The 26,871-nt window shown below is 40.2% G+C and overlaps 1 protein-coding gene across 4 annotated transcripts in view; it reads right to left on the reverse strand.

Annotated features, from left to right (window-relative positions):
• The window catches only part of LOC135489318 (cytoplasmic polyadenylation element-binding protein 2-like), a 109,451-nt gene that overhangs the window by 68,433 nt on the left and 14,147 nt on the right, over nt 1–26,871 (reverse strand). For 2 of the 4 annotated variants that reach the window (XM_064774624.1, XM_064774622.1), the window contains exons 3-4: nt 24,618–24,647; nt 18,434–18,454 (exon numbers count right to left, since the gene is read on the reverse strand). In XM_064774624.1, the coding sequence (XP_064630694.1) occupies nt 18,434–18,454; nt 24,618–24,647 (51 nt within the window). The remainder of the gene's footprint in view (nt 1–18,433; nt 18,455–24,617; nt 24,648–26,871) is intronic. The other 2 variants (XM_064774625.1, XM_064774623.1) reach the window with 1 other exon arrangement.

Raw genomic sequence — 26,871 nt, forward strand, 5'->3', positions numbered from 1 at the left:
CAAACATATGAGAATACTGAGCCAACTCTACTGAAGTCAAACTCCAAACAAGTTGATTTTCTGTCATTGTTGGCAGGACCAAGTGTGGTTCCATTACGTGTAATTTACGTAAATATGGATAAACCGGCCACAGGAACCGAGCTAATGAAACACCAACAATTAGATGGTTGTTTTATGCTGAAAAGCCAGCCTTTCATCGCAAAAGATGAAATATTGAGATTGGCGTACATTGTGCAGTAGAACATGAACCACATGACAAGGTCGAATGGAATGAAATATGGGCAAGCCGCGGGCTAGTGGTCATCAGCATCGCAAGTTTGATGCGTTATATCACAGCTTGTTTGTAATATTACGATAAGTGGTAAATCATCACAAGGATGGATGTGCCGCATAGCAATGAACTGCTGGATAAAGTACAAGGCAACTCTACATGCTGTGAAATCAACTAAACTATGGTTTATAGTTTTTAAGATTTTAAGCTCTCACTTGCTGCCATAAGTGATGAGGATTTGCTCCAAGCCACCTTATAATACTTCTAAACTAAGGCAAGATGACGTGAGCCCCTATTGATAGAAGACACCATGCACTTTTTAAATATTTTGACGTTCTATTTGCAATGGAACTGTCAATGATAACATGATGAGACCAGACTGGGGAAATTAATCCTCAGCTCATCATGACAAACTTTGTCCTTTGGTAGTTTTGGTGAGGTAAAAAGGTTGTAGTTGCTTGTACCCAAGCTACAGCTGCTCTAGCTACAGACTGGACCTGACATACAGTGAAGAACATCCATCTACTCTCTACATCAAACAGTAAAGGCTGTACATGGTGAATGAGTGTAGGGAAAGCAGCTCCTGCTTCCCAGTAGGCAGGCAGAATGTGACTCAGAGGCTCTATTTCCAGGCAGGGATGTGCTAAATATACCCAACGGAGCATGCCTGGTATGTCTAGGGACCAAGACCAAGGTCAGTCGAGGTCGTCATCACATAATCCCCACCATGTCGTCATCAATGTATGATTATCACTGAATTTCATCAATCTCACAGTCCCCATGTAGCAATTGGTCATTATGTTGAGCCAAAACTGACTATTTGTGACCAGAAGGTAGGCAGGTATCCAATCTGCATGATCTTTGACTCTGCCACAGCAGCCTTACACTAAACTTAACAAAGATCAAAAGAACCTCTACGAGCATATCATGAGTTTGACCATTGATAGGGCTTTGACTTTGAGACACAGCTAGATGTGACCATCATAACCTCATACCCAATGCTCTTTCCTGCAACCACACCCCTCTCAAAGAAGTGAATTTGGCGATAATGAGAGGAAAGTCATCGTTTACAAATGAGGCGAGACGGTGAGCACCAGATTAATGTCTCCTTACCATTCGCCCAAGGTGAAAAGGTCATCTTGATGACATCATCATCACCCCTCACATCTATCACTCAGCATGGAATTATAGGTGCAATAAGATGGTGACTTTATTATGGTAATATGCAGTTAGTTTGATGTAATTTGGTCGTTATTGGGCAAACCAACCCGTCACTCTGCATGGAAGTCAAAATAATAGAACTATGAGACTATAGGAAAACAATTCCAGCTGCAGGGACAGAAAGGGGAGAACAATGTATTCTTAACACAACTCCTGCACTTTTCATATGAAGCGGAGGAGGCAAGATACACAACAACCTTGATGGTCATGAAAATACAGAACTTCCATTGCTAACACAAACATACTCCTCAAACTAAATCTGAAGAAGGTTTTCACTGAAGACAGTCATCAAACCAAAGAGGATATTGTTAAGTATGAACCTGGAGAGGCATTATTAGCCTGGGGAATTGCACCCTTGATGACAAAAAACATGGCACTTATCAACTATTAGATACCAAAACAGACAACTTAGAAAGCTCTAGACAAACTACTCCATCTAAGGAGATTGCCAAGGCAAATGTCAAAGGATGAGGCGAAGGCATACTTAAGTCACTATATATAGACGATCTTATATAAACCACTCTCTTTCACATTGCCAAGTCTTCAATGAAGTTATCGACTCTACAAGCCTGCTGAGTATACACACTCGCTAGTTAGTGCATGTGAATGTGTATATGATGAAGGTCTTCTCCTTTATAGATTTTGGATAAAAGCCCAGAGTAAGTGGATATAATAATGGACTCTTGAGAAATATGAGGAGCCTCATGTGCCCAGCCACCCTTAATTGCCAACTGCACATCAGTCCAAATCAGTGGTGGACCTCATGTGGGTGTTCAGACAGCATCCATTGTGATAATGTGGGTAATACTTCAGCACCAATCAAATTAACAGGTTGGAAATAACCAGCGTTCGAACCCTTGTGGAAATCGTTTATAACATTCTCCTGTATAAAGATAGGAAACCCTAATCAAGACCGGACCAATTGCTTTCTTAATAGAATGAATACGACACTTACCTATTGATTTGAAGAAAGGCCAGATCAATATGAAAGAAAGAAAGAGTAGAACAACATGAGATAATGATCTCATATATATCAATTATTGCTTGAAATGTGAAAAGTCGCACAAAGAATGAGCTGAAAATGAAAAAATGTGTCATGTAAAAGGTAACAGGGTGAAGGCTAGCTCATCAATTGCATTCACAATTCTCAGGATTATGGCAGGGACAGGCTTTCCTTGGCTAGCTTGACCCCATTTTACATCGATTCAGGAGACACCAACTCTCAACTTTTGAATCGGCATCAAAAGCAGTGAGCTCCACGTCCAGTGTCTGCATGACCCCACTTGGAAATCCCAAACAACTTGAGATTGAAAGGTGTTAAATGCCATCAGATTTAGGCCCAGAGATGAGGCAAATCTATGCAAAGCCAAATCTCTTCGATGAATATAAATCTGATGAGCAATTCGTATTCATTCATGCTGTCGTAGGCTGACATGTTGCATCAACGATAGAAGACAGAAAAGAAGAGCGGGAAGCGATTCGGCGTTTACCGTGTTTACCGCTCTCCGCTGTTGGGGAAATAACGTGGATCAACTCTAATATCCTGATCGTTGTCAATCAATTCGGTATTCGCAGGAAAAGAGACTTTTTTCAGATATAAGGGCCGTTTAGACGACAGGCGAAAAGACCGCATTCGGATCGAATCTGGATGAATCCGGATTAAAACCACCCAAGGCGATGGTACCTTTTTAGTCCGGATGCAACCACATTGATCCGGATCTTTTTGCGTTTACACGACGAAAAATTAATCCGGATTCGGGACGCATCCGGATTTTTTCGCGTCGTCTAAACGGCCCTATTGGGACAGCAGCATCTGAGCCTGTACTTAGCAAGAGCTTGCACTGACAGAAGTTTTCATGTTGTATCATGAAGCACAAAACTTCCTTGTTTTCCTGCCTCCATATGATGCATCCCAAAACACCAGCCACCTGATGCAAGGCGACGATACGCTGTATAAAGAACACAGACGAGAAACGCAGAATGTAATAAAGAGAGTTTGTTATTAGATTGTGCTGATGGCATCGATGGATGGCAAGCGTTATTAGCTGACCTCCCGCGGAAAAATATCCATACCGTGCAGGCTCCCTGGCAACAGGAGGTGACATGCTTTTTTGCAACCAACGAGATTCTAATGTTCATTTGCTGGGATTAGGTTCTTAGGGAACATGACACAATTTTATTTCTGAGCGTATTTTTTAAAATTTGAAGGAATGGTCAGCTCTTTATTGCTTCTCTCAAGTGATGTCGAGCACGAGAAAAGCGATACGAAAGTAATCATTTCCACTCGCGCGCCGAGAAACGTCAACTTATTACATTATCTGGCCTTGAACCTGAGCTGAAGCTGGGAAACCAACCGATATTAACCAGTGTGGGAAAAAGTGCCAAGTAGTCTTTATATTTATTGGTGCTTGAAGCCAGAAAAATTACATTTAGATTGCCTGTAATTATCAATTATAATCATTAGTGATGAAGGATGCATGACTGCAGGAAAGTTTGCAATGCTTTGATATCGACCAGGTTTTATATAGCGCAATAATAGGCTGCATGGCTAAACAGAAATATCACTAGGCTCTTCTCATATCTATTTGACTTCTGATCAGAGGAAATATTCTGACGGTGACTGGTGCCCGTTTCTTCACAATCTTGGCACGACCCAATATGCAACTTGCCATTCTAGTGACTGGTTTGATCAAGCAGACGTTGATACTTCTTTTCAACATTTCCGCACCAAGATCAATGATTTCCATTTTTCGTTATCGTATAAACGAACGCCATGTTAAAAAGTTGTGTTGGTGATAAACTCTCGATATTAACAGCTCACAAATCTGACTCAGATCAATCAGAATCATTAGATATAAAGCAGCGACACTGGAAAAAAGGGACTTGTTTCCAATAGGAACGTTGAGGATTTGTCATAACTGTCATTAGTCTGATGTATTGGGAGGAACACCTGGGTGCAGGTGTATCACGATGGGGGAGGTTGGCAACAAGATGGATCTGCATATTTAGAGACTTTGATGACTAAGTAATTGTTAAACTTCCCTTTTGAATAGCATGTTGGATTTTGATTTGGTAAAGTAGGAATTTTGGATCAATCAATACTTTTTATCAATGATGCGAAATGGGAGAAAAATCCACTAAGATACTTAAATATAGCTGGTATTCTGTCATGTTTAATATCATCCATTAGGATCGGTTATATCTCAGTTGTGATATCAACAACTGCAAGCGTTATGTGACACTCTGTATAATTTGGCTTCTCCTCTCGTTAGCAGCGAAATGCTAAAACTAAAATTTTTCTTGCGATCCAGAATTTATTTCTTCTTCCATTCATAAAGCAAAACTAACCCATTTGCCTTCAAAAACTAGATCTCTTAAATTAGATGAAAATTAATAAATAATTGGATAGAATAATGAGCAGAATTCGTTATGCTATTCAAATGAGCATTGCTGACAGAAAGAAAACCTTTTTAAGACAACTTTCACCAGAGGCCGTAAACTTGATGAAGGAAAATGCTTTTTAATGATAGAAAGTCATTTTCTCAGAGGAGGTTTTATCCTGGAGATTACTGTTCCAAACCAATGCTTTTCCTAATGGAAAATATCTTATATGTTATGCATGAGAACGAGAAAAACTGATTAGAAAATGCTGAGAGAAATTGCTTGGCATTTATCTGTCATTAATGATCAAAAGAAAGTTTTAGAAAGTACTTATTTTGGAATCAATGAAATGTGATGTACAGTATCAAGAACCACTCCCAAGTGACATTCACATGTGATGGAATGCATTTGGCCAGAAAAACAGACAAATATTTTCCCGTAAAATCCTTTCTACGAGGTCAATTATCAGGCCAATGACTTAAGTCTGTTTGCATACAGGTTCTGCTTAAGATTAAAATCAAATTCCCTTGATTCTAATACGTTTTATACTAAACCATGGTAAAGTTTGTCGAAAGAAGGCTTCCAGTGATTCACTCACAACATGTGAAAAGGTAGAAGAAATGGGCAAGACTAGTGAATCAAATCATGATCAAAGACATGATAGACACATCTAGCATGAATGAAATTAACAAGAATTCATACCTGGAGCCAGAAATAAGTCTCAAATATCTCATCAAAGTCTCCACAAAGAAATCAGTTAATCCAAAATAATCCAAAATACGAGCACATACTTCTCCCATGTCTAGCATAGAAGTGATTCAAAAAATAAATTTTGAAATGACAGTTGTGGATGTTATGTAATAAGACATGTGACACCATAATAGCCAATCAAGCAAAATGACAAATGAATCAGAATAAACATTGCATTGTTGCCAACAATAAGAAACATACGTGGGACTGTGTCCAACTCTGTTAATCCCCTATTACTCTAAAGCATGGAATAGGGGGGCTTAATGCTTTGAATAGGGTTTATATTGTTATATTGTGTTGTGTGAGGTGCTGCGTGTGGTCAATACACAAAAACTTGATCCACTAATGTGAACAACTGATTTGTAAACCACCTGATTTTCCGATGAACAGATGAAAGAGATGTTTTTAAAGCAAACGACTACTTCTAAATATCAACGCTAATGACAAGTTCAAATCATAACTCATCTCATCTTGCTTGAAAAAAACACATGAGACCCATAACAAGAAAAACTCCAGCAACCGATGAGCGATTATCAGAAGACATAAAAGTCTCATTACATTTAACATTTTCGCACGGGTCTCCGTCTCCTGGGTGAACCGAGCGTACAAGATTGATGAACATGTGGCCGCCTTCTATTAGTCGAGTCTTGATTAATGCACGAGCGTGAATCAATGAAAACTTCATTTCCTTCTCATTACATTTCAAAAATCAGATTCGTACCGTTAAAAAGATGAATTATGATGCTATAATCGGCATAAACGCCCAAACGCCCACAGGAGTGTAATTTGAACATTGTGAGGAAATCAGATGCCGATGCATCTTTTTCGTCCGATTTGGAGAAATCCAATCAAATTTTTGTTCAGGAGTAGGAAATGTTGGGAAATTACAATCAGACATGAGAAACTTTAAACCGATTACCCCACCACAAAACTTTTTAGATTTGAAGATTTAAGAATTTTTGCTGGGACAACTGCCTTTATGACTAGAATCAAGTAAAGATTACCATCTACTTGTTAGAGCCCATAAACCAACTTTAACAGAAAGGAACCATAACTGGTTTTTATCAAATTAAAACTGAAGTCAGAAAATCACGAAATATCAAAAAACGCCTGATTTTCTAAGACATCTTATCATAAAACACGCCATTTCGTTTCACTCGCCTGCGATCACACATGCATTGGACATAGGCAGATGGTGATACGGATGTCGTCAACCACACATTATGTTATGGTGATATTAATGCCACACTGAACAGACTGACACTTTTCTCTGCATGGAGAATTTCTATAACTTGCACCTCGAATGCTAAATGTATTAAATCAATGAACGAAACCAATGAAAGGGACGCTAACGTCTTGGGTTGAATAATCCATGATGACACATTCATCACATCATCGCTGGCATCTTAGAATCAAACAGCCTGATAAATCTCAATAGCCACGGCGATAATACTCGGTAAATTTCAAAAGATGCTCACCAATCGATATTCTAATCACGTCGGGATGCGGGAATACCGCCCTAAAACCTTTTTTTTGTGATGAAATGGTATCACACACTTGAGAAGGCATGAAGTGAAAGTTATTCAACCCAGAAAATAACTGGATATCTTGTGCCGCATTTCTAATATGGAAGATATCTGACATTGGAAATATGATATCAGGCAGCGATGTCTTCTAAACTGATGATCAATTCTGGTGTCAAGGCAAGATCTTGAACTCTCAACAAGGAGAGTGATCACATGACTAGTGTTCTTCATGAGAGATTGTATTTCTATTCACAGTACTGGTCATAAGTAATACAAGGCAACGTTCGTTTCCAGCAACACCTGTGCTGCGCCAACATGCTTTAATCAGTTTTGAACACAAGCTTGACTTAGGCGGTTATTCCAGTGACCTTCCTACTCTGCTCAGACCAGGAGATGAGACATTGAGTTAAACACTTTTAGTTACCACAGGTGACTCTTATGGTAAAGAGCTGACTTAGGCAACAATATCAATTTGGCCAAAAAATGACTTTGGCATTTGTTTTATGAGGGTGACGATATTCAGAATTGCCAGCGGAATAGTGTTGCATTAATGAGGGAGTGATATTGACCATTCATCACGCCCTCATTGCCTATGCATAGAAACATCTCGCAAAGTGAAGAGGAAAAAATAGCCTATGATTAATGTCTGCACAGGTCCACGCTGAAGTGAAAAAGAACGACCTGCAACATTGTTCCAAATGAACATCTTTTCCGATAATTTATAAATTGCATGGGCAGGAAACTGGACTTTTTAGATACAAGGAAACTTATCTTGAAACGCGCAACACTAATAACCAGGTCCTAAAAAAGCTCTGCTATAGTGCTGCTTTCGGGCCTTGAATGAAAGCGCCAAGTCATGTATGACATAATCAGACATGCGCTGCAGTTGTGAATAAATCATGAACTGCATGTTACAAGGGTATTTGTCCCACTTGGCAGAATTATACGCTTACATCAGTGTACTTGAGCACTCCCCAAACAATCGATACCTGCCAGTTTAGAAGGGCCATGTCTTGAATAATTTATGGTGAACCAGGGTTGGAAAAGGAGGTCTTGTGTTCAATCAATATGGCTATGGTTAACCCTTCTGAACTTCACCCCTAATATGCTTAAAACATCACTATTTATGACTGCATGCAACATGGATAATGCCATTCAATTAGAACCCTTCTTGACATTTGTGTGCCAATCATAACCTGTGACCATTTCAAACAAGTCCATACCACCCATTATCAAGACCTATCACACAGCTCTCAAGTGATAAAGGATTTCATTCAGGAGGCTTTCAGCCCTAATCCGACAAAATGCCTGCTCAGACTACAAAAGTCACCATACCATGTTGAATGTTTACTGAAGGTGATCAGCCAGGTTTGACGGGTAATGCAACTCGTGTCCCTGAGGAATCCTATCTTTATCAACAGCCGGTCCCAGCGCTATGCCACCAAATCTACCAGAATGGCTGTCAGGAGATAAAATAATGAAAACTGGCATCATAATGGCTCAACTTTGAAAGGAGCTTTTCCCATAGGCATGTCATGAAACCACAAATAGCTGTATGATTCAGTTTAACATGCGAGAGATCAATAAAGGTGAACTTATTTTCATAAATCTGAAGACAACAAACTACCAATCAGCATAAAGATTCAGAGATGTCTGCTCACAAAATATTTCATCGAAGCCCCCTGTTTTTTGAAGTAGCAATAAATAAAAAGTAATCTGTACCACTTCTAAGATAATCCCACAATGTGTTGTGGATTGCCCAAACCAAAAGCATGCTTATGACTTTCAATGGGTATCTTTATGTCATCTAGGATGACGACCCTACTTGTAGGCACATGTTCTATTCAAAAATTCCATTTACAACATCACTAATCCTTGTAATTAATTCAGACCCATCCATTCTGTTTAAGGAATTGAACCCGAGGCGGAGGACCTTGGTTGAGTTACCAAGACACTCGAGGGTGGAGCTAAAATACAGTCCAAACCCGAGCCGACAGGCGAGGGTTTGGACGAAATTTTAGCTCCACCCGAGAGTGTCTTGGTAACTCAACCAAGGTCCGAAGCCGAGGGTTCAATTTCTATTCTAAAATACCTCAAACTTAAAAAGATAGGCCACGAAATAACTTGAATATGTGCGAATTTGGCAAATTCCATCCATCGCCTGCCCGGAGCGCCGGTAGCGCCGTTGTTTACATTATGTTAGGGCAGCGCGTATAGGAAGTCCGGATCGGCTCGCTCAAGTGACGCTAAAATCCGCGCAAATGGGCTATTTGGAGCGTTTTTCTCAGCAAATATGTGTAGTGCTCATTAAAAAACTTAGGGTGGTTGATGCTTCCTTGGCTGATTTGTGTTTGAAGCAGTGTTTTGAGAGCCTCAAACTTCTGAAGTGAGCTGTGTGCATGGTTCCACATTTTAGTGCAACCCGAGGGAACTTTGGTAGAGCATCTTGGTTGCGTGTCCAAAACACTCCACTCTCAGAACGAGGCTTATGCATTTTCCATTTAAAAGTTGACTTTACGGTACCAAGGTATTTTAGAATATATAACATAACAATACTTCAAGTGCAATAGCAGAAATTGCATTGAAATGTAAAACATAACACTGAATGCCTTGATTGCCTGACATTCTTTCACATGAAAAGTGCCATTCAATAATCCTATGCCAAGAGCCTCATGCTGATATCGATTTTACATCTAAACGCTACCTAATTAATGCTAGGATGAATGGCCATGAATGCAGCTAGTGCAATGCAAGGTGAACATTGTCGTGGGCGGTGTAGGCCGCAGGGAATCTGTATAGCAGAGCAGAGGTGTCATCGAGAGATGAAATAAACTTCTGGTATAGTAATCTGTCAAAATCAAAATTGTGGGAAAAATTTTCTTCATGAATAATAGAAATGAAATGTCTCGAATATATGTTGCGGTGCATAGTACATGAACCCACTCGTGTAACTGAACAAAACTGAGATCTCCTGGGATATTTTAGAGGACAATGACATCACAATGATGTCAACAGAACAAGACAATATGAAATGAATAAAGGATCAGTTTCCAGATCAAACACCCTCAAGGCTTGCATCGATTCCAGTCTAAGCTGTGCATTTTGTCACTACATTTCTCTGATTTCAATGTTGTACTGGGGAAGATTTACCCAGTGCCATGGCATCATGATGCGTGCACTTAACAGGTGGCATTTACAAATTCCACAGTGTATGCATAATGATTGGTAACATACTACTGTTTGGCACATATTCCTGACCCTCTCAGGGCAAGGAAAGCAACATCACAAAGTCACCATCTTCAAAAGCTGGTTTTGTTTTCTTTCATTTTTGTTCAGGCAGTCAGTGAACAAGAGAAAGATCTATTGGATGGTGGTGAATAACCTGTCCCCCTCCCACCTTCTAATCTGGCACTATAACAAGCACCTGTAGCATTCTATACAGATTGCGTTTACTTTAATCGGCCATATCATTATGTTGACACTCCTAGTCCAATATGGCACAGCTGGTGAAGTTTCAAGTCAAAATCAATAAGGTGAGATGTAAACACACAAGATTTGTAGAACAGATGAGAGAGATAGGCCTATGTTGGGAAATATGAGGTAGGCCAATACATGTGCATTGTTCCCACATTTCGAATTCAATGTCAGATTGATGAATAAAACTCTTGTTGTGAGTAGATTTCAGAATTGATTCTAAATTGAGGCGACCATCCCTACCAATCCCACGGAACAGCTGACTCCAATCACCTGTTAACCAACAGTTAAAGTACTACTCTTAACAACAGCCAACTTTTCCTGTGCTGGAACAGGATCAGAAACACAAAGGTTGATCGAGTAATTGCAGAATAATCACTGTCCTAAGAAATTGACGATCAAACAGTCAAGTCGCAGAAAGCTATTTCTCCAAAGAATTTATTAATACATGCTTTGACGTCAGAAATCCACGCCAACACCCCTGATCCCATTATCAACTCCGTGCTAGACAAAAACCAATAGTACCACAGTGATGTTGGGGGAGTGAGCATATACATAGAGGGAAACCATAGGGAACTACGTCAGAGACAATCCTATTATTGTTAAATCGAATTGGGAAAGGCCAGTTACAATACCATTGTGACAGATTTTGAAGAAGTGGCTTTTTATTGACAAGACATTAGCAGGTGAAATGTTGAACATACGTCACAGGATATGCTATTCTGAAAAACAATTAAAACTCTCCAATAACTTGAGGCAGTTTCCTGGCATGAAAAAGTTTCATCCTTACCACAGAAAGCGATAGAAGCCATAAAAGTGGGGGAGGAATTCAAAAACGAGTGTCAGGAAAGAGGCTTTTGTTGTGAAGAATGGAGCGTGAGGCGAAAGACATTTCTGAAGTAAACTAAGCCAGGAATTGTTTTTATCATCAGCTAAACCAAGATTGACATGTTAGGCCTACATAAAGGATAGTCAAAGCGAGGAATGAAATGAACACCAATAGAGCACATTCCTCATGAGCGTTCACTCTCATGATAAAGATGCCCTTGGCCCCGAAACAGGAAAGGGAAGCAATCGTCATTGAAACGCAGCACCACGTCACCAATGACCAGTACACGTGACCTCAACCCCACAGCAGCTCACAATCCTGGAATGTGAATGGTTGAAGTCGCTGCATGAATGAACATATTGATCACGGCGTAGTTCATTCATAATTAATCGCCACTCACCTGCTCTCATGCTTGGGCTTGGAGAGTTGAAAAGTAGCATCACAAACTATCACGCGCCGATCTTCATTTCATCCAATTAGCATTAGCGGAATTGAGATGGTATCATTCAGTTAACGAGGTGTCATGTGTGCCATGATGATTTCAATGAGCATCAGTTATACGACAATCAGAACCCACTAACCCTTTCATGGCTCCAAATATTTGGGGGAAACCATGAGTAGAGGACAAATGTGACCCGCTCTACCAAAACTAGGCGCTTGTCGCATCTGAACTTGACAGGTTGATACGGACTTGTTGTTCATTTCCCTATTGTAGACCTTTTGTGAAATGTGACCAAATCAGTTTGTAATAGATTTCACAAAAGGTCTACAATAGGGAAATGAACAACAAGTCCGTATCAACCTGTCAAGTTCAGATGTGACAAGCGCCTAGTTTTGGTAGAGCGAGTCACAAATTGTTGATGGAATTGTCCTATTGTGAGTTTCCTACAGACTGATCTTGTATTTTGAAGCTTTAGAGTTAGACAGGAGGTTTGACCATGGCCTTCATGTTATTTTTCAGATAGGGCAGCAGCCACTTGTGTGGCATGGAGCATTAAGAAAACTTGATGATATTGTTGAATAAATAGCAAAATTGAACAGTTGCAATGAAATGTCATTCCTTTAAGACAGCAATCAATATATTAACACAATTTGACAATCAATGCTTTTAATTTCCATACTTTTCCAATAATTAGGGGCGAACAATCCTCCAGCAAGCCTGGAGCATGCCAGTTTAGGAAATGAAAAACATTTCATGTCGCAATCATCCAATAAATTGCTATTTACCATTTTCTATTTTGGAATTTCTTGACGTAGGAGGTATCACACAAGGAGACTTCTGCTGGCAAATTATTTCAGTTCACATCAGCGCGCTTGTTTGAATCCTTTCCTTTTGCCAGCAACTAGGTATTGAGAAAGATCTGAAATGCCCCAGAGTCGATATGCTGTTGTGTGTTCCGAGTCACTACAGCATTCAAGCTTGTATGGCTGGGGAATTATGTTGCTGATGTGATCATCGCTAGTCCCAGTGGTCAAACCAGGGAAAGGGCAGCACACAAAAGGTATTGAGCTCACTGAGGAATTGTTGAAGCAAAGGAATTGTCCTTCGATTAACCTTTAGCAATGTCTTCCCTTCTTGTTAGCAAGGAAATCATGCTAGTAAGAGTAGGCTGTGTTGTATACACCCTGTGTAGACAGGAGGCAGCAGCAAAACAGGTTGGAAGACTGAAATGCCTTGATAATACATAATGTAACAGTGCAGAGAAATCAAACAGGTCGGAAGCAACCCATTTATTCTTGGTTCACACTCAGCATTTCTCTAATGGCAATTGGCCTAATATCTGTTCAATATAACTTCCTTCACCATATCCTACTCAAAACACATTGTATCCCTAATACATACAGGGCTTGCTAATTGATCTTTAGTATTTTCGTCATAACCGTCTATTGATTTCTGTATTTTCTTGGCTACAAGTTTTTGCCGGGATGCAATCAGTCTGACATTTCGATCGATTATGGTGGTTGGATGGTTCTCGTCAGCTCACGTCACATCAGAATGAACAATTTCGCAGATATATACATAGAAGCAGGTGATCGATGGCTCACATCCAAGTTCAATAAGGTTACTTTTGAATCTATTGCCATTGGACCAGCCTGCTTTCCAGAGGGAGTAATACACCTAACCCAAACTTTCAATCTTGCCAATGCAGTGACTTCTAACCAACACCACAGCGTTGCGTCCATTAGGCTGACGTTACATAGGCCTCATTCGTTCACTTCCCACATGTCACGTTCCCCTTAATGCGTTCGTTCCTCACTGAATGCATGCCACAAGGCCGTGCATTCACCGAGGAACGTTAAGTAAAGCTGGAATGTGACATGTGGGAAGTGAACGAATGAGGCCTATGTAACGTCAGCCTTACCCTAATTCAAGACTTGTATTCTAGTGTGAGTACAACTTAACACCATGTCATTGTCTTGGGCTTCGGACATGACTAGCGGTTGAATGAGCGGATCACAAAAGTTCTGCCAAAGTTTGAAAACATGGCACGTCTTTGTGATAATCTGTGAGAACACGAGCTGAAGGTTGTAGGAAGTGTGTGATGATACACACTAATCACCTCAGATCGACATAAAGTCAGGAAGTTAAGGGTGTTTTGTAGTTTGGAAGGAGTCTTTGACGAATGGGGAGGGAATTCTGCTGTGATACGTACTAATGTCAGAATCTCCCTCATTTTGGAAAAGGGTTGATCAACTATAACACAGAATCAATAGGAGTGCAAAGAACCTGGAGAGAGGAGAACAATATTGCCAATGTAAAGCTACCAAAGTCAATGTTGGTGACCTTTTCTTTCAAATAGAAACATTCCATCTACTGTTTTGACAGTTTAATGGGCACCAGTGTTGCACCAACTTTTGTTTTAGTTCACTTCGATAGTTGAATACCAAAGGGCAGAACACTCACCACGTTCTGCACTACCAATGATTACAGTCTGTCTAACATGTGACTAGAATCCTTCCTAACTAAACAGACCAACTCAAGCCAGCTTTCATACTATCAATCTGCCAATGGAGGCAGTAGGAGCATGCCAACATGCAAGAACTTGGTACTTTCACCATTAGGAAGGTGACTGAATCGAATCAAACAAACGCACGTAGCGTTAACTTGAATCAATCACGCCACGCCAGGGTGAAGTTCCGGTAGTACCGTGAGAACAACTGATTACTATTTCCATTAGGTGAATATATCAAAGGCTAATCAAGCATTATGTACACTCAGGTTCAACTCATCACGGCATTTCAAAGCTGAACTTCAATTTGTATCAGAAACATCATTTGATTGACCTTTAGCTAGCTGCCCACGCAAGTATTTCAAGAACATCTTCAGGACAGATTAGAAATTTGGCCAACTCCCTATGCCAATTACTGAAATTTCCCAAGAGAAACTCTTAACTTGATTATCCTTTGCCTGAAACTACACGACGAGAGACTTCTATGCACTCTAGCCCATGTCACCATAGAAAGAGCGGTGCTTTGCCCCATGTAACCTCATCAAAGAAAGAGCAGCCCTCTGCCCCATGTAACCTCACCACAGAAAGAGCAGCCCTCTACCCCGAGTAACCTCATCACAGAAACGAAAGAGCAGGCGGCAATCTAGATTCATATCAACATCATTTAACCAAACATACCCGATCTTGAGCAAATAAATTGAGAGGTGATACCTGGCTTTATCTGGCCACCTCATCTTGCCCGTATTGTTGGTTAACTAATGAGCATGATTAGAAGTCTGGTATACCTAGTTACTAGTGGCGAGCAACAGACCAATCAAGGAGGAATAGATGGGAACTCGTCAACAAGTGAGCCATGATTTGCCAAGAGGAGGACTGGCCGTCATGGACATTCAGCTATCATTTTCTCTCATATTACAAATTCATGTTCTCAACAGAAAACATCATATGTTCCTGACTTGAAGGTCTTTGAACTGGCGAAGGTTGCTAATTAGCGGTGATGAAACTTCAGACATCAAAAATCATAAGCACACATGGCATTTTCGCACCACATAGAAACATGTTGCCTTTTTTCATGGCTTTCAAATTAGCAATTGGCACTTAACACCACATCACCTGAGGACATCTTTCCATTAGTTGCTTTTTATATCATACCGCTTCACACTTTTGTTTTAAGGTTTGCAGATTCCCAGGGTCGGATACCCGCGTATCTCTGGAAACAAAAACCAAAGGCAGCCCATCAGCAAATCAGCTCACAATAACCACTTCAAAGACTATAGAATTAAAATGTAATTTGATCAATAAGTGACTATTTGTACAAAGGTTAAAACATCAAAACTGGACAGATGTCCCACAGGACCCTTTCCTCTCCTTCTACCAACCAAAACAATTCGGTCAATCAACGCATAATTGTCAAAGCAGTACACAAACAAACCTCTAATCCCATGTCAGTTCAGCACGATTACTCCATTAAGTGTGTATTGATGTTTCACAGTTTATTGGGTCAGAGGGTGCATGTTGACAGGCAGTTGGACAAATCACATCAAACTATTTCACAACTTGTATAAAGGGTAGGAAACTTGTGACAGGCATGGCCCTGAAATCCATTTAGGTCTTCATGACTTGTTCTCTCACCAGCCTGAAGTGGTTACAAATTCTCTCTGATCAGAAGCAACCAGATCTATCAAACTTTGATAATCGATAGAAATGAAATCACACCAATCTGACCAATCAGACTGGAGAAATCGATTCAAATGAACATAACCCAGCCAATCACAGAGGAGATATCGATTTGAATTTAGAAGCTACAGAATTAAGTAGGCAATGAAATCCGACGAAAACTCGCAAAATTGAATTTGAGCTAAAAAAGTTGACAATTGATACCCAATTTGGATTGAAATTCAACCTGTCCTTTATAAGGTTTTAAGAGGAACACATCAAATTCAAGATTTAAACACATTTTTCAAGAGTTTCTTTCAGTCTATTTTTATCACAAAAACCCCCGGAGGAAAAGAGGAACACAAGGTAAGCAGATAAGTCATTGGATACCTCCAGACTGCTATTCGATCTTAGTCATTAGTGCTTAGAAAAGGAACACAAAATCGTTTTCAAGAAATGTCAAGAGATGTCATCTCAGATGAGCAGAGACAACATGACATTTCAGTTGTCCATGCACCAGTGTTGTATTTCTCAATAGGACACCAGCAAAACACCATGCTTCATATATGTGACTCGCTCTACCAAAACTAGGCGCTTGTCGTATCTGAACTTGACAGGTTGATACAGACTTGTTGTTCATTTCCCTATTGTAGACCTTTTGTGAAATCTATTACAAACTGATTTGGTCACATTCAACAAAAGGTCAACAATAGGGAAATGAACAACAAGTCCGTATCAACCTGTCAAGTTCAGATGCGACAAGCGCCTAGTTTTGGTAGAGCGGGTCACATATTCTATTTCAAGTAACCTGGTAAATATTCCATAATATGGCAACACAGATTCTACAACAGACCCGAATACATTAAAAGCATGACAGACCCTATGATGTTGATCAATGTGATATCAGCTGGCAACCACAACTACTCAGAAGAACTAGAATATTAACATTATATTATGAGCGCATTGTATTTACACAGGATAGATCAACACCACTACCACGAGAGGCAAGGATACAACAGAACCATGTTGAAATGGGAAATTTTAACTCTGGTTGGAGTGTGGTGGAAACTACCAGGACATCAAGGAAGGAGCCTCTGGGGTTAAAATGATATTTTACCAAATCCTCAGTAGCTGCTCATATTCTTTAAATTCTACTCTGTATTGCTTTGTTGGTATGATACGGACTCCTGCGTTGGAGTTGCAATGAAGCAGGAATGTTTTCAGATAATGCCAGCTGATTAGACGGTGCTCCTGGGATGTCATATGAAATATGCACATATTCCACTGAACATGTACCTACAGCACCCTTCACAGAACAACTGTATCAAGAGTATGGCAGCCCTGCATTATCGTACATCACTCCTTCTTTATTGACACTAAATGACTGATTTTGACCCAGACAAACAACTTTAGAAGAGTATTCTTAATGTTTTCTGAACTAAATAAGCATTACAGGTGAAGGTATTTTAGCAACTTTACTATCACAAAGCCACAAAACTACTAACAAGAGCGATATGAAACAAGCATTATGTTAAAAGCTAAGTGAGTGAGGCTGTGACAGACTGTACAGGAAGATGTCAGAAATGGATTCTTTGGAAAGATATCTCAAAAGGTATTAAACCTGTAAAAGCAAGAGTGCACAGCGAAACAGGATTCGGCTTGTGGATTTTGGCTTGGAAAACGGCTGTGGCAATGCAATGGGTGCCATACCACAACAAAGACATTTACAGGCAAGACCATAGCACCGTGCAGAGCAGATATTCTTAATTTGCCATCTGATCAGGGAATGGATTATTATGTGACATGGAAATGCAACTTGTGCAATACCAGGCCACTGAAAGTTGTCAGGATAGCTAAGCTAGGAAGGAAGCCTCAAGGTCGAATCACACTGGGCCAGAGATGTTGCTTTGAATTTGCTTTGGACACAGCAATTTGGAAGTTGACATATTATTTGTCAACGGAGGTGTCACTATCAGGTCCCTCATGTGGCCAAAATTACAATCATTTATACTTTTATTATCACTTCCACATCCGCACTTTTCTTATTTGATTATTTGTTCTGTCAACAGCTTAATAGCATTCAAGCAGTCATGTTACCTTCCACCTCCATTGTCAATCTGCTGGACAATAGATTGCTCCCCAATTGCTTGAAACAGACAACAGGTATTAATCAGCCTGAGTAGAAACTTTCTTTTGTGTCATGATTACTGTACAAAGCCTTGACAATGTGAACACATACAATCCCTGCGTTTCGATTTGACCTTCACCAGAATAGGATATTGTCCTTCTAACCCAAAAAAGAACAGTGCACCTGGGTCAGTATACCAGAGGATGGTGAAACCCTGTGACCATGTTAAATATGTATCCTACTTACTTGGATGGTAAACTTGGTATGCTGAAAATAGTAACCGTTGTTTTTAATACATGAAATGAATATGTGCTCAGGTGTGCATTCCGGTGGATGGGGATATGATAGCAAATATCACATCTACGTTCCTATTCCTGCCTGCTTGTTTTAAGACTCAGGAGTGTCAGACCGCCCAAGGCCTGCCTCAGTCGTACAAAGAGGGGGAGATAGTGCAACACATCACTTAACACTAAACAGGCCTATTTTTTCAGTCACTTTCAGACACAAATGCCAGCTTTAGCTAAACTAGCGATATCACATGACCCACATTAGTTTGCATGCAGGCAAACAATGTCACCCCAACACTTTCACATCCGCATATACATGCAACACCAATATAACTGGTGACAACAACCATGATGTGTATTCTTAGAATCAATGCCGGACGGGATATTTTTCATCAACGAGTCAATATAAACTACAACAGATCATTATCTTGTACAAGTGCATCATGAACCACAATGGATAGGAAACATACGCAGTCAATATTTAGTGGTGAATAAAGTAACCGAACATCACAACTTCTGTGTTTATTTTCCGAAATGAAAATGAAACTGACACGGCTGTTCTAATAGTAATATTAATGAGTAAAGTGGAGTGTATTACATTCGTTTATGAAGGACAGGTAGCATACAAATGGTCCTATGGAAAATCAATTCGTGCACATTCATATTTTCACTCATTACTAGGACTCCATGCTGCGTTGAACAGCAGATCGTATGATGGGGTAGTACAGCAGCATGGTGGAGCATACTAACAAGTTATGCACTCTATCACACCTCAAGTTTACCAGCCAAGAAGATGACGTTGTTAAGTGCTACCGAAATTCATTCTCAACTCTAGCACAGTTGACGGACTGGGCAACATGACGAAACAGAAACAGGCCAAACTGTAAGAATAAGAGCTGGTTGCTTCTTGCAATGTCTAGCTCAATCCCAAAGACTGATTGGACTGACTGTTTCATTTATGCTGACTGTGTTCTGAAGCCTCAAAGGTGATTAGTGGTTATATTAGAGTTGACCTAAGGTCGTGATGAGACCGTAGCAATCTGCATGACAAAATGGTCTGTAATCAATGGATATTGATTGCCAAGTCGATCTGTTCAGCATGACACATTGCAGCAGTGTACATCTACAATGCACAGAAGGAAGGGCGTGCATAACAATTGGGATTTTACGAAGGTCACTGATAGTGTATTGCCTTTGGCTGCATGTATGCAAGGAGACTGTGTCCACAAGCTGCAGTTATTGGAGAAAACTCAATCAGCTAATGAAGCCTCAACTAGGTTAAAGCAACTGCCTTGATCATACACCTTCTTCCTCATTTATGAGGGCAAACCAGGTGGTTCATAATTGGGTCAATCAATGGGTGTGGCTGATTCATATCCCTTTCCCAACAACAACTTCTCCCTTTACAGCAACACTAATTAGTGTTCTGGCACCAATCACTTGTTAATCAATCGTATTCATAACCGTAAAGAGAAAGTTGATATAAGCACCAACAAAGAAAGTGAGAATGGTGGATAAGGAAGTGACAAGGGATTAGTAAGATCACACTGCTTTAGGGATGCACGCATGCCCAAATCAGTCAATAACACAACGGCCTTATTAAGCCACTCTGTCACACAAAACCATAGTTAATTAGTGGCCGTAATTAAAGACTTCATTACCAGTGAGTCTTGCCGGTTTGGGGTGATGGCGCTTCCGAGCAGAAAATATTATTCATGTGCACCGTAGATGAGCAACGCGTTAGTGGAGGTTCATGTTGAGTTCACTATTGCTGTAACAATCGCGCAGTGTGATAGGTTGTATTGTAGCACAGAATACCATGCTACAGCAGTGAGATCAATTACAGGTAACAGCTGGGAACAGCATATTCTGTCAACAAATCCATTTACAGCAAAATCTCGCAAATCTACATTATTTCATTCTCTTGATTGCAATTATAGCGCGTTGTATTCTTGTTTAGCTGCTCTTTATTGCGGTTTGTCAGCAGGGCCTGTTTGCTCAAAACAAGTTTAATATCAGGAACTTGGTGATAACTTTAATTTGGCTCTATTGATAGTTAAGCTTAGTGATATTAAAATGTACATGACTATACTGCAGATACATGTGCAGTACAGCATGATGTACACACATACATTGATATGAAGGACAAGGGCACAAGATGTTAAATTTATGACCTGGGAAATCTCACGAACCACTGACATATTCCAAAATGATGACGCAAATCTATGAAAACGACGTCATTATGGAAATGTGATGGCATAAACACGATCATTAGACAATAAAACATAACTATCATATGCGCAATACAATCATAGTAACAATGATTATTGCATTATACTGATGTGAACAATGATGACCAATTGTGATCATGGTAATGCCTACATGGTTCCAGTTCACAGTGAGGACATATGTGACCCTCTCTGAGAAAACCCAGCTAAAGTTGCCTTGAACTTGGCATGTTGACACAGACTTGAGTGTTCATTTCCTTCTGTGGTCCTATTGTGAAATCGAAGTTGATCAATTTTGACTCGGATTTCATAAAAGGCCTACAATAGAGAAATAAAACAACAAGTCTGTTTCAACCTGCCAAGTTCACAGCGACTTTAGCTGGGTTTTCTCAGAGAGGGTCACATATTTGCTATATCATCCCATTAAAACTGCCTGACCTGTGAGCCTTCTTTTCGGGTCTGACACACATGGTCAACAAAGTGAAGTAGCGCTCAGCAGTCAGGCTAAAATGGCTCAGAAAATATATCTTGACTGTCAAAATAAAGTCATTTTTGTTAAACGGCCGAAAACCTGTGATTTGTACATCACAAGTGCAGAGTGCTGTACTTGTTCTACCCTCCCCAAAGATTTCAAAGCACTTTATTGTTCTTCTACAAGCAAAGTTAGACAGGAGCCAAAGTTGCAAGTTTTCAACACATCACATGGTATAGCACAACAACGTCCCAACTTTTCGTGGTTCGAGAGCCTGGGTGAAATCCAGTTGGGATATATCACATTGCATGTCCTTCATTTGTATGATCTATAGACGTGTGATGAAAAATACTCTTGTGGGCGATATGATTCGGTTCAGAGCAACAAACATAATTAAGGAACAAATTTGCCAATCTCGCTTTATTTTCCCCCGAGTTGCCGGATTTAATCGTGTTTCGTATCCGTTCCGACAGGGTCAATAGAACTGCTGGGATTTATGTCCACATCAATGCTTATCACGAAATTTCATGATAAACAGGGGATTTTTGTTATATTTCTCACTGTGCAGTTGACACAACGAGGCTTCACAGCTGCACCTTCAAGTCTTCAAGCAAAACGTTGAACAAACTCTTCTAATCAGGTAGACGTCCTCTGCCATCAATCTCATCTCCCCTATCAGTGTGATGTTTTAGAAGCTTTGATCTAAAATGGTTGCGATGTTGGTTGAAACCATAAAAGCCCCAAAGACAACAAAATCTTTTTTGCCTTTAGTTTCTTATTCTAACCACGAAAGCAAATCCACTTAGCACGTTGCTAATCAGCAACTCTTCTTTAAAACATAAACCGTTATTGCTAAAGACTTTCCATAAAAGGTGCACCCGACTTACCATTAGTTTTCATTAGTTTAATCATATCATTGTCATTAAACTTTCTCATCCTTTTCCCGCGTTTGTGGCACTTACGAGCTCACACATTACCCACAAGTGAAATTTTAATGTCCTGTGCGTGGAAAGTGCAGTTTTAGATAAATTTCAAAATCGCTCGAGTAACCGAGGAGCGCTAATGTTCCCTTTGGCGCCAATAAATCTCAGAATTCTAAGGCAGGTTTGAGTCAATTTCTAATTTCACCTTCTTCATCATCGAAGTTTGCAATTTACCATCGACTGCTGGTGCGTACTCTTGACATCGATGTCGTAAATTTCTGCACCATCGAAGCAAGAGGACATTGAGATGGGTTTCTTGGGAGCATCACGTTATAAAACCAGCTCGTTGAACGGTTTGCTTAAAGAAAACAATGCATTCAAGATGAGCCACTTTAGTGAGTGATCATGGTCAGCTTTAGTTGTCATTAGATGCTATATCAGATCTTTCCTAAAGACGCCTTGCACCAGCACCACCTGCATAAAGATTGTTTCCCAACTTGTTTTCTTTCATGTTTTCTTGCTTTCTCATCCATTATTCGCCGCAGACTCGATGGTGCTTTTCATAAAAGAATGCAAACAACATCCAGTCTCCTTACTCCCGTGCCCACACGATCACTCAACACTGTTTTCTTTCCTACCAACAAAACATGATATACAGAAATAATGAGAAAATACAATTTTGGTGTTGTTGCTATCATATGAACTGTCACCATGGTTATGGACCAATTTCTGACATTGAATTATTCAGACTGGAAAAGGACGTGGATTTATATCGAACACTAGAGAAAATTGTATCCAAACATTTGAAGTATTTGTCCAATTATTGTATTTCTGCCTGGAAGCCACTCTAAAAGGATTCCATCTAAATCTAATTCTAAAGTGTAGATTCATTTCCGTCAATCATATACTGGCAATTTCAGGTTAATAATTTCAAAACTCCCTCGAAGCATGAATAATGAAGAGCAGACTTTCATATACCTATCATAAGACTGGGCACTCATATTGTAGAAAGTGGCTTTGTTTTATTGAGCACATTATTTGTTCCTAGTGGATTCCATTAGCCATTACCTCAATGGACCTAGGATCACTCGACTTCAGTCTTGCTTGACACCATCCCTATAAAACTACACTTTGTGCCCGAGCTCATCAACCATAAACATATCCATCTAATTCTCTTAACCACCCATACAAAAAGCCAATCATCGATCCTTACTTCAAAGGCTGAACTTGAAATCTTAGCTGAATGCAATGTAATGTTGGCCTTTATAGTATCTAATATAGAAATCTGAATGATCACCGGAGAGACTTCTAAAGAAATCGTTGTGATTGATCGGACTCTCTTGATAAATTGATAAGTAAACTCCAGACTCCTCGCTGTGTATGATGTATAATCTGTTTTGAGTGTTGATTACTTAGCTCACATAGCGCATCAAATAGTCATATTTCATCATAGCGATCAGAAATGCTGACAAGCTGATCGAGACATCGGCACCCTTCCTTGAAGAGAAAGCCATTTTGGCCAATGCCAGAAGATGTGTTTTTTCTTCGTATTCACAAATTGCTCTTTGATTGTTTTGTCAATTTCTTTGCCTGCACGTTCAATTAGCATGAGTAATAGCCGGAGAACACTTCCAGCATACTCACACAACATCAGGATTTAGGCCTCTTACGTCTAGCCATGGTCCGAAGTGAAGGGAAGGAGGGCCATTACATCAGAAATGAAGGTTTCGCACAGAAGGGAAGACCAGCAAATTCACCAGCTAGAAGTGGACAAATATGTGACAGGGTCAACAGAAATGACCACAGCGTTGGCATGGCAACGTTAGCAGCAACATGAAGGTCACTTGATGGCCACACTGTCCATTGACCATTACCTTTTCAAGTGGTAACTGCTGGATAATGGCCAAGTAGGTGTCAGGTGAAGTGTCATATAAACCTACAATATCAAGGAAACACACACCATTCAGATGACGATCTCATTTTGCGCAAAACCTCGACCTCGCCTCGGTTTTGTCCCTTTTTTCCTCCTGTTCAAGAATTAAACAGCTCATTGTGAGTTTTTGCACATAACTGACAAGTGGTATATTCATCATCTAAGCAAAAGCCTCCACAGAGATAACAGTTCATGTACGTCAGCAACTTGCCATGTACCTGAACCTGGTACATGTATATTGTAACTATTTGCCGGAGTGAAAGGAACGTCTATAAGAAAGAAGCCAACAAGGTGGCAACAGAAGAATTCTACAGCATTTACAGAGCCTTGGGCATGTCAGGTGAGCAGTGAACAACCTCAATACTCTGCCACCTAGAAGATTCAAACTAGATGGTGCAGTAACTGCAAATATTGTATAGGTCAGGAAGGGCTGACAACAGGTCATGATCCATTGACATAAATATCAAGGGTTTTTGCTGGGAAGGAGTTTTCCTCTATCTGAACATACGGTTGTCCCGCTCTCAAATGACCTGAAATGTCAAACTCTGAACAGGTGAGAATGATGAAAACTGTGTCAGTTAACTTACCATGCATGGGGAATGGGTATCGTTGAGCCACTACAAAGATAAAGAAGGAGAACATGAATACAAGGAAAATACATTCATATTTTCAATAGTATTTAGAAAGTACCTTGCAAGACTTCTCTGAAAATCAAAAGAAACGTATTGGATTCCAGAGGAATCAACAGCCACCTCAAACCAGATTCCACACAGATTCTGTCACCCTCCTTGCCCCAACAGTCAACTGAATCTGTGGCCTGGAGTGGAAATCAAAGAAACCTCACAACTTGGCCTGACCTATCACAGCTTCACTGCCAATACTAGGATTGGCATTATCACCAATATTGGACATACTTGTCTATATTGCGGTGGTAGTCAATGCCAATGTATCGGTTAATTGTCCTTTAGTCCCACTTGCACATGGCTCCTCCAACCAGGTAATTACACCAGTGGCGCAGACCGCCACAAGAATACTGATGTCACCCGCAGGGATTTTCAGGCCACTTTCCTGTCAATGAGTTACATAGATAGACGTATGGCTGGAGAATTTTAATTTGGATTTAGGGTACCACTGGCTGAGGTCGTGATTGAGATATCGACATGTACGTGGTGACGTTACAAAATCAAGTCAACATCATCATGATTAGCCTTTAGCCCGCCCCCCCCCCCCCATAAAATCACTTTTGTGCATTTTGAATGAAGCTGAATTTCAATCGTATGAATGAGAACCATACCCGCAGCTTCTCATTACTGAGGATATCCCATAAAATGCCATGGTCACCGGATAGAATTAATGATTTATCACTATCATAGTACGCTTCCACGATTATGGCAATAATAAATCCGACCAACTCGGCAATAACGGATACTAGTAGCAGACGGAGATGCGATCGAGGGTTGTCATATTAAGCATGTTTATAATCATCATCAATGTCAGAATATGTTTGTTCACAGAGGAGATGAGTAAGGGAACCAATCACACAGGACAGGTATTCGTGGAATCAGAACTTCGAAAGCAAACTTGTATTCATGCAAACATTCATTCCCATTTGGTGGAGAAAACAAGATTCAGCATGAATTTTGAGATTCTCCGCAACAAGCAAAGCCAAAAGCTTGAACTACTCAACAAATCAAACCGGCACAAGGCATGTAGACAAAGCCTGAGCACAATTGATGATCATGTTAAATCAAACTAATTAGTTTTCAACTAATTCAGTCAGAATCGAAATTATCCTTTGCTATACAAAAAGAGTTTTTAGTTGCTCGCAACTGATAAGCATTCCTTCAAAAAAGACACCAAATAATTACTGGAGATTCTTCGCAAAAATATTTTCCTCGATCTGCCGCATTTCTTTGGCGCTCCTACAACATCCCAAGCACGTGCCCAGAAACTCTCAAGTGATCTAATTTGCTTCTGCATTGAAAAAAGCAAGCGCAACAAGTATCGTTGGATTGAAGGAATAAACACTGGCAGCGTCTGCCTGATATTGGGCAATCACGTGAAAGCTGATATTGACAGAGATGGAAGATGGAGGAGGTATCGCTCAACAGCTCGGTCTGTTCAAAGGATGCCTTCAGTCTACTTTTATTGACTACTCCATCTTTGACGAGACCTAGATGATTTCAAGTCTTGTCTCATTGGTGAAACTAGGTAACATTGACGTCATCACTCACTGAGATGTGTTTTTCGGCCCAGAATTAAGTTCCTTTGTGATGACTATGCATGGAAGAGGGGACTTCAAGCTAATAGGTCATTCACTTCTTGAATTTCACTTGTGCTGCTTTTGGCCAGGCTTTAGCAAAGTCTGCCTCCAAAAGGTCAATGGTATTAACTGAACCAAAGTGCTCACAGGCTTCAGTTCTTCAGATGACACAAAGTCATCAAATGTTTTTAGCTGGCAATCTGAAGCTTGAAGCAAATTCCAGGTCAAACTATCACAACATCTCATGGTGCATCCACATCTCATACATTTTTACAGCAAACTTTGATATGATAAGTTGGTCTGTATACCACCTCCGTGGTCATTACATCCTACTTATTGTCAGCGCCCACACAACTTCTCATCTCCTTCAACTTACCAATAGTATAACCACTAACCACACACTCTATATCTTAATATGAAGAAGAAATCGATGCATTTGTGATATCACCATTCAGACTGCTTCAATATCCCGGAGACTACTTTGATTTATCACTTTGGCATTTGCCCAATTTGGTTGTCGGGGATTCAGCCATTGATGCGCCTTCCTTGACTGATGAATGAAGTCAATTAATGAGGGA

This window comes from Lineus longissimus, chromosome 6, assembly GCF_910592395.1.
Source record: "Lineus longissimus chromosome 6, tnLinLong1.2, whole genome shotgun sequence".
NCBI classification, from domain to species: Eukaryota; Metazoa; Nemertea; class Pilidiophora; order Heteronemertea; family Lineidae; genus Lineus; species Lineus longissimus.